Here is a 9,759-nt window from a genome sequence, read left to right on the forward strand (position 1 = left end):
GATATGGACGAAGCTTAGTCTCTATTTTTCGAGCGCGGCGAATTTGAATACAATTTTGTAAATATGAGATACAATGAGAATTAGCCGACGGGGTCTAAATGAAACTTGTAGTAGTCGTAAATACCAACGCGTGGATATAAATAACGTAGAAAACGGAGTTCGTATGCAGAAGATACGGACGAAGCTTAGAGACTACTCTACGATAAAATCCCTACAAATAAATGATGAATCCTTCGTATTTTCTTCACACCATAACCTCTCTTTCTATCTCTAACTTCTCTATAGCCTCCCTAAACCCCCTCCCAAGTCTAGGGAGCCTCCCTAGCACGAGAAGGAAGCCCCGGAGCGCCCGACGGCTCCGAGAAGAAAAGCTTTCGGCTCGGAAATGCTGCTCCAGCGAAGCCCGGTTTTTTAATAAAACCCCAATGTTTCGTCGAAGGAAATTATATTGTTAAGAAGCAAAGCACTGTCCGAGTTTGGAATCATCACTTAAACAAGTGAGTGCATAGTTACTTTCATCTTAAACATAGATATGAAATATTTTATATAAATTATGTGTCATGTGTGCATTTTATCTGGATACTTGTTGTCTATGCTAGATGAATGATTTTATACATGTTTTAAATGATTTAAACTATATATTTATTTTATATCTACAAATATGTTGGGATAAACCAGGGGTAGATGAAATCGTTGATGTGTGATGAAATAAAATGATGAGAGATAGGTGATGATAATTAGGTGAGGATAGATAGGTGATGATGAATCGGTGATGTAGGATGAAAGATACTATAACCTTGTCCGGCTATTTGGAGATGTAGTCATCTACCAGAGTATAGATGGTGACCACGGACTATTATAGACAACCTCTTGGAAACACCAGCAGACTCGTAACCTATAGGTGATGAATTATGAGTTCAGGCGATGTTGTAACTACGTATTCATGCAGTGATACTCTGGCCCCTTACTATAAATTACGAGTTCAGGTGATGATGTAACTACGTATTCATGCGATGATACCGTAACCCTTGTTGGGCACGTATTGAGGGAGTAATCCCTGAATCAATACTATCTATGCGATGTAGGCGATGATCCTTAGGGAGAGTCCTTAGGAACAAACATATAAGGAAATGCAATGTAAGGAGATGAGAGATAAATATGATGTAGGAGACGACCCTTAGGATAAATCCACAGGGAAGGTACTTAGGAATAAAGAAGATAGCGGGGATGAGTAATTGGGTTAATTGTTTGATGATTAAACATAATAATTATATTAGTGTAGGTTGAAAACCCTATGTACTCACCAGGTTTCCCAACCTGACCCACTCAGTATACTTGTATAACAGGTGATGATGTGAAGTTACATTACACTAAGAGATTAAGGAGATATAGATCACTAGTGTAAATGAATGTAAGTTCTGTTTATGCTTATGTTTTTGTATTGACGATGACATCCCAAATGTTTTAAAAGGAATAAAAATACATTTCTTCGGAAATGCTTTGATAATGAAATTATCAAGTTTTTCTGGGAACAAATTCCACAATGTTTTTATTGAAAGAGATACTCTGATTTTATAAAACATAAACAAAGTCGGTCTTTTCTAACTGTGAAAATGGGGATATCACACTTTATAAAAAGTGTGGTAAAATATTGCCGAATTACTAAATTTTGTATCATAAAAATTTCAAATTATCACAAACCATATTATCATAAAAAATATTTGCACATGGTTTTATGAACATTATTTATACCAAAATAATACGTACTTGGATTATCGAATTTTCGCATTGTTAATCCTAAGTAGGATTGTTATTCAATAATTGATGAAAAGCGAAGTACTTTGTATTAATATTTGTAAGTTGTATATTAGGAACATTAGGAACATAACGTTTATCCTAAAATCCTAATACTAGTCGAATTGACTTGGTTAATTTGGTTGACTTTTGTTGACCCAAGAGTGATAGTTGTTATAATGGGGGTGAAGGTGGGTTGCACCTGATCCCACATCGGCTTGGAAGGAGAACGAAATATTTCCTTATAAGTAGTGGGATACCTTCCTAGTCACAATGCATTTTAAAGCTGTGGGGGCAACATATCCCATAAGAACTCTGCAGTTAAGCGTGCCCGAGCGAGAGCAATCCAGGGATGGGTGACCCCTTGGGAAGTTTTCGTGCCGAGAGCCCAAAGCGGACAATATTATGATACGTACCAAAGGGGGATGTTACATCAGTCATGGTTTTTATGTTTTTGGTTCCTTTTGGGTTAGTTTGATGAGTTAAGTCATTTGTGGAGCTTATCCTTTTAGATTTGGGTATATTATGAGTTTCATAAGCTTAAAGGTGCAAACTTTATGGTGTTTATGGTCTCATGCATGCATTAAGTCATCTATTAAGTCCTTTTGAGCTTTAAGAGCTTCATTAAGCCATGCATGCACGTAAATTTAGCAACTTTACACAATAAACCAGCCCAAGGAAGTCAGATCTAAGTTTTAGGGTGATGTCTTAATCAGTTAAGAGCTGGAAATGAAAGTTGGCTGAATGAGGGAGTATGTTGGGCGTAAAAGCAGGTACGCTTAGCGTACAAGCCCTAAGGTGAGTACACTGTGCGTACGAGCTGAGTACGCCCCACGTACTCAGTACGTTGGGCCTTGGAATATTTGGTCTTCGGTGTGGGCCATATTTTGGGCTTAGATGATTAGGGCCTTGTTGGGTCATCGGGTTTTGGGCTGATGCTTATTCTAGATGCACTTGGTGAAGGCCTAAAAAGGATTTTGGCACAATTTGGAAAATTGGGCCATAATTGGGGCTTTTGGATTGTAGATTTGGGACTTAGTATTGGACCAAACCATGTAAGGGGTAATGGTATTTTTACCTGACTGATGGTTATGGATTGGAATCCAGTTATTAATTGGATGTTATTTGGTATCGATAGCTCGGGGATTTGTCGGATCAGTAGCCATATATTTATTAGTGTGATTCAGCAATTCAAGGTGAGTTTGTTCACAATGTTTAGCAGGTCAAAGGCACCAATGCTAGCCCATAATTATAGTATGTTAGGATGCTAGATGTTTGCGTGAATCTTGCATGTGTTATTTACTCGTATGCTTACCGGGCGGGGGCCGATGACCATTATGTATGCTATGTATCTTTTGTGATTATTGCATGTGTTATGAGTTTATATGTTTATATGTTTTATATGTATACTAGGTGGGGCCCAATGACTAACAGATATGTTTACCGATCAGGGCTCGATGTCGAGCAAGTCCTATTATGTGTTTATTATGTATGAAATGTGGTGTTTTAGGGAACTCACTAAGCTTTGTGCTTACGATTTTCACTTTATGTTTCAGGTACTTCCAGTTCCAAAGGGAAGAGCTCGGGATAATTGCAGAACACACACCACCTCAATCCACATTTTCTTGAATTACTCTAATGTGATATGATGATTGATACATTTGTTTTATCTAGATTTGTATGATGATGTTTTTGGGATACTGGTTTTATTAATTTAAAAAGTGAAAATTTTGGTTCTTATTATTGGGACGTTACAGATCATCTGTTTGGGTGTCTATCTCACATCTGGGTACATATGGTTACACATTCCTTGGTGAGTCGTTTATGTATCCGTGTGTATAGGATGTTGCTATATTGTAGTGATCTGCTATATCTATATATATATATATATATATATATATATATATATATATATATATATATATATATATATATATCCTGGTGTGGTAGGATGCAACAATAGTGGTTATGTTGGTTAGAGTACCAGTAGGCTAGTTATCGTCTAGTGGACTGCCTAGGGGTTGTATGTGGTCATGTAGGATAGCCTGAGAACTCTTGATATAGGCTTTCTTGCATGTTCATTGTTTGGTTGTGGCTCTAGAGTAGGATCATCTATTCGGGTGGCTATCTCACCTCTAGTTACTTATGGTTACACATTCGAGGTTAGTTGGTAGCGGGGCAATGTGCTGAGGGGTCTAGTAGGCGGTAATGAGTTGTATGACTGATAATTGTCTGTATTATGTGCCTAGTTGATCCTTGATTGTTTATATGTCGACATATGATAGCAGACGAGGTTGAGGTGATCCTGCTATGTGTTGTAGGCCAAGATACCAGGTGCAGGCCGGTTGTAAGCCGTAGGTACGGAGGCTTAGGAGGAGCGGTTGGGTTGAGGCGACATGCCAACAAACCCGAGGCATTCCAATAAGGAGACTATGAGTCGGGGGTATTCCAGTCCGATGACTGAGGACCCGATATGCATGCTTGTATGTTTTTGTGTGGAGTATTTTGGGGCAACTCACCAAGCTTCGTGTTTACCCACTATTATTGTTTTTCAGGTATCATCGGTAAACCATGGGAAGGTAAAGGCGTGACTATACATATTCATCAGCAATAATGAAGATTCCACGTTATCATCTTACTTTGATTTTCAACAAATGTGATTTGGAACAAATGGTTTTCTTAATACGAATCTTATAATATGAAGTTTTACCTTAATAAAAAATGATTTCTTTTTTGCTGTGAAAATAGGATGTTACACGAGTCACTTATTTTGCAACCTAATGTTTTTTTCGTATAATTCCCCACAAAGCCTTTTGTTTTTCACATCCAAAATATGTCTTAGACTTTCCGATATAGTCCCCACAACCAAGGAGCATGAAGAGCTTCTAGGTTAGCAAACAACACCCTCACTATGGTTGTCGGTGTACTCCTAACGCGCGCGCGAGAGAGAGAGATCCATCTGTTTCACCTTGTGTCATGAACCACAAAATGACATGGCCGTGGAGATGGGGATAATGTGCACAGTCGTCATGGACATGCCACCTGGCCACCATCAGGCCCGTACGTGGTATCAACATTTGAAGTTTTTGAGAGAAATTTCAAATGTTTGGCTAGTTGACAGTTTCAGGGACCCAATCTGTTCAAAAGAGATGGTCGGGGGACTTTACGACAATTTGCCAAACATTGGTTCGTTTTTTGTTATCAACCCGGAAGGAGAGTATATATTGCCACCCTCCACCGCCGTGTGTTGGACGGTTAAAAACCGATTGCAACCGTCTCCGGCCTTCCTGTATCTCTTTCGTAGATCCCGAAAAAGCGGGAAACAATAGGAAAAAAAACATAAAAAGGTCGCAAACAGCTTTATCCAATTCAAATGATGGCGGCCAATGAAACCAAAGATGACCTTTACGCTCTCTCTCTTCAGGTAACCAACTTCTCTTCATCATTTCAAAAGCTTTTCCGAATTACCTTTTCATTTTCAATTCAAATACACACCTGTACGTTATTACGTCGGATCTAGGGTTCTACATTGCTCCGTGCCCTTAATTTATTGTCTAATTTATGTATGTATATGCATGAATATGCAGAAAGAAGAAGAAGAAAAGTATAAGGAGTATGATCTCGGATCTGACGACACTGATGCCCCTCTGCCCCTAACCGTCACCTCTCGTGTTCGTTACCCTACTCTCTTTCATTTATTTTTTATCTCCATTTCACTGTTGTAGTCCACTTTGTGAGACTATCATTATTGTTTTTCTAAAACGAGTCATGGATCAATTCCCTCGAGGCTGCAACTCATTCATGTGTATCTCCAATCTTTATGAATTATGGAAAGGGCTTTTGAATGGAGGGAATATTATGTTGATTAGTTATAGAGATGAATGCTCTTGGTTGTTGCAGGTATTGTACATGTTAGGTGATATTGCAGCAGGCCCTGCGTTTCGATTTACTCAATGGTTGGAGTTAGTACGGAAGCGTAGTGGCAAGTATAAGTCCTCTGGCTTCCCTCATCGCCCTCATCGCCCTCAAAGACTTGATAATATGCTCTTGAGGTGATCTTCCATTTTATAAAATTTGTTTGATGAATTGGTAATTTGCCATTTGGAATGGATGAATGAACCAATCATACAGATTGGGATAATTGGAATCTTTGATAGCTTAATCTGTAATTGTGATCATTACTGTTCAGTGCAGGAGATTTAAGCTTGGAATCAAAAAATTCTCCTCTTTTTGAGCAAGTTGCAGAAATCAGTTTGTGGGAAAGACTTGGTAAGGCTGCTATGTTGAACATTGATCCAAGCTCCTTCTCTTGGGACATGCTTTCTTCACTTCATCACACTGAACATAGCAGTAGCAATGAGCATTCAGAGGATGAAATGAGTAAAGCATTAGAGGTATGTGAATTCAGGAGTTCTTCCCTTTCATCTTCTTTCTTGAAAACTTACAAATTAGGGTTTGTGTTTGTATTGAATATAGGTGACAGTGAATTCTGGTGGAGTTGTATTCTTTGCACTATTCAACAACAATGAAAGTCGTGAGTTTCTCCCTAAGGAAGCAGCAGCTGTAATAAAAATAGCTTCTTCTAGAATGGCTACACAATCTGAACGCCTTGGCTATGAATTTGCAAGATGGCTTGGTGTCAGAACTCCACAAGTTATTACACTTTCTTACTCTCTCTCTCTCTCTCTCTCTCTCTATATATATATATATATATATATATATATATATATATATATATATATATATATATATATATATATTGGATTCATCATTTTCATAAATTTATCCCTGCAAACTTCTTACAACATTTGAACTTTTTCAGGCTAGAGTCATTCACAACTGTAGTAATGAGTGGTTAAAGATCAAAGAAGCTGCAGAAAAAGCAAAAGAAGCAGCAGTTTCTGATGGAGATGAAGTTGGTGAAGTCACATGCTCAGAACTTCTAGAAGCTCTTGAACTCAGCCGATGTCTTTATCTCATGAAGTACACTTCAATAACTTTATAATTGCAAATTGGGAAAATTGTAGACAATAGAAACGTACTTTACCCTATCTACCAATATGGTCAATGGACTTTACTTTTGACTCATAGTATATAACCTACTTAATAATTTTTTTAACCGATAGTATCAATGAACTTTATTTTTTTTAGCATTTTGATAACACTATGGAGATTGCACTTTATTTGTTACATAGTGCTATTATTGGTAAAGACATGTTGCTATTTCTAGCAATGTGCCCTTAAAAATTCTTGTAAATAAACATTACAATTTACCCTTTTACACATTTGACAGTTATGTGCATGGATGTCCTCTACTGGAAAGTTCAAGTCCATTTAAAACACAAGAAGCTGCAGAAAAGACAGCAGCTGCCCTTGGGAGAATTTTAATGTTGGATCTTGTTATCAGAAATGAAGACAGACTTCCATGTCGTTACCTTCGTTGGAGGGGCAATTCTGCAAATTTACTTTTAGCAGACAAAATGGCAACTGCAAATAGGGATGCGTTAGAAGAAGCCTTTGATTCTGCTATCAAAAGATACAGACCAAGGGTAATTCGGGCATTACAGAAAGAAAGAAGGTCAACCTCAGTAGATAGCAGAATGAGTGTGGATGGATCCGAGTTATCATCATCAAAAAGCTCTGATCTTTCTGATGCTATAGGATCTCCAATCTCTTCTGAAAAACCCCTAAAAAGACAAATCACAATCGATCCCATAATCGGTGATTTTGACATTGTAGCCATTGATTCCGGCGTCCCCCGGCGGCCGCCCGCCGGAAAACGCGCACATGATCAAGAAAACTACCCGAAACTTGTTGAGCTTTTAATCAACAGCCCTGAATACGCATCACATCTTTTATATGAAATAACAAGTGGGAAACTAGGAGTCCCTCAAGAAGCCATGGAAACTCCGGACAATTCGCCCTTCAAAGACATGATTTCGGTTGTTCATGAATTCAGAAGTGGGTTTCGTGCAGCTCTCATGAACTTACAGAGTTTTCATATATTTCTTCTCACACTTCACCAGAAGTTGGATAGTCTTTTAAAGAGTTTCATGAACATTATTGATAAATCTTCTGGTGGTGATTTTGATAAAGAGGATTTGATGATTCTTGAATCTCCATCACACTGTGTTTCACCACAAGGTAAAGGACAGGGTGATACACAGGAGGGTTGTTGTAATGATACAGAAACACAGAAAACAGCTTCTTCAAAAGTGGCATTATCTTCAGGTTGCAAAGACAATTTTGACTCCATTTCTCCAATTTCACATGGAAAGTCTAGTAATAAAGGGAGTGCATCTGAACCTCTTCGCAGCATGCGTATCACCTCAAAGCTACGCGATTTTCATAAATATGCTAAGGTTACTTTGTTTTACTCTTCATTAATAATAATAACTCAAATCTCATGTTTCTAAACTTATCTTTTTAAAATATTGATCTTCCTCAGGTTGATGCTGAACTAAACAAAGAACTAGAACAATGGAACGAATTACTTAAAAATGAAGCAGTAAAGCTCTGCCAAGAGAATAACTTCACTTCAGGGTTTTTCGAGGGCAGTGAGAGTAATTCTGTTGTTGATGCTTATGAATTGAAGGTAAAAATATCACTATTTTCCATATTAACAACAAGCATCTGAATCCTTATTAACTTCGTGTTTGTTTGTTTGTTTATGCAACTTACAGCTCAGGCTTGAGCATATTCTTGAGAGGATATCATTAATATCTGATGCTGGAAACACAGAAAAACCTTCACTCATCACAAACAGCCTATTCATTGGAGGGGCATTAGCTGCAAGATCTGTTTACACACTGCAGCATTTAGGGATTACACATATATTGTGTCTGTGTTCTAATGAAATCGGACAGGCTGAATCTCAACGTGCAGATTTGTTTGAGTATCAAAACTTTTCTGTAAGTGATTAATTAATCTTTCCTTTTTTTTTTTTTAAAAGGGGTTGTGATGATGATTGATGAACATGAACAGATAGGTGATGAAGAAGAAGCAGACATCAGTCAGATCTTTGAAGAAGCTCATCAATTTATTGAAGCTGTTGAACAAAAAGGTGGAAAGGTTCTGGTTCATTGCTTTGAAGGGAGAAGCAGGAGTGCTACAGTTGTTCTTGCATACTTAATGATGAGGAAGTAAGTGAAAGAGTCTGTCTTTACACACACAGTTATTATAAACACAAGGGTAGTTGAAAATTATGTGTTGATTTTGATGTGAAGGAAGCTGACTTTGTCGAAGGCATGGAACAAGCTAAGAAGGGTACACAGGAGAGCGCAGCCAAATGACGGATTTGCCCGTGTACTTGTGGAGGTGGAGAGGAAGGTGCATGGGAAGGTTTCAATGGAATGGCAACAGAAGAAGCCATCAATGAAGGTGTGTCCGATATGTGGGAAGAATGCGGGGTTAAGCAGCAGCTCACTGAAGCTTCATTTGCAGAAATCTCATAAGAAGTTGTCATCAGGGAGTGTAGACAGTGCCATGAGCATGGAGATTCAAAAGGTTTTGGAGGCACTCAACATTTCAACGCCAAGACAATCTCATTCAAGCGATTAAATCACATATGCAAACTGCCACGTTTTATTTGTGTTTGTGAAAATTAAATTGCCAACATCGGTTTTATAATTGTACATACAGCTACAGGTTTAAGCGTGTACAATGTAAAAACTTTAAATAAAAGTTAAACGGTTATAGTCAGATGATATATGCTGAGATAACATTGGTTAGACAGTTAAGTCCATTGCACTCCTTTACCAAGCAATGATTTAAAGATGAAAAATGTTTTAAAATACTGAAACTGATTTAAGACAAAAGGTGAAATAATATGAAAGGTGTTTTAAAAATGAAAAATCATTTTAAGATGAAAGGTGTTTAGATATGAAAAATATAAATTGTTAAAAATAAGAGTAAATTACTGAAATCGTTCCTGTGGTTTGGTCAAAATTGCACGTTTGGTCTCTT

The 9,759-nt window shown here is 37.7% G+C and overlaps 1 protein-coding gene across 1 annotated transcript; it reads left to right on the forward strand.

Moving 5' to 3' along the window:
- Positions 1–5,029: 5,029 nt before the first annotated feature.
- LOC145042624 (dual specificity protein phosphatase family protein) lies at positions 5,030–9,524 on the forward strand. The gene is made up of 11 exons (XM_078991079.1): positions 5,030–5,218; positions 5,382–5,465; positions 5,695–5,846; positions 5,984–6,188; positions 6,271–6,447; positions 6,617–6,777; positions 7,088–8,156; positions 8,243–8,389; positions 8,478–8,705; positions 8,779–8,936; positions 9,021–9,524. The coding sequence occupies exons 1-11, from the start codon at positions 5,168–5,170 to the stop codon at positions 9,352–9,354; spliced, it is 2,766 nt and encodes a 921-aa protein (XP_078847205.1). The 5' UTR covers positions 5,030–5,167; the 3' UTR covers positions 9,355–9,524.
- Positions 9,525–9,759: the final 235 nt, after the last annotated feature.

This window comes from Lactuca saligna, chromosome 4 (genome assembly GCF_052625555.1).
Source record: "Lactuca saligna cultivar CGN05327 chromosome 4, ASM5262555v1, whole genome shotgun sequence".
NCBI classification, from domain to species: Eukaryota; Viridiplantae; Streptophyta; class Magnoliopsida; order Asterales; family Asteraceae; genus Lactuca; species Lactuca saligna.

What these genes read in the sequence shown, in the direction of transcription:
- LOC145042624 (XM_078991079.1), top strand. Translation starts at nt 5,168, where the DNA reads ATGATGGCGGCCAATGAAACCAAAGATGACCTTTACGCTCTCTCTCTT. An exon ending in TTTACGCTCTCTCTCTTCAG is followed by an intron (nt 5,219 to 5,381) that starts GTAACCAACTTC and finishes ATGAATATGCAG; the next exon opens with AAAGAAGAAGAAGAAAAGTA. An exon ending in CGATGTCTTTATCTCATGAA is followed by an intron (nt 6,778 to 7,087) that starts GTACACTTCAAT and finishes CACATTTGACAG; the next exon opens with TTATGTGCATGGATGTCCTC.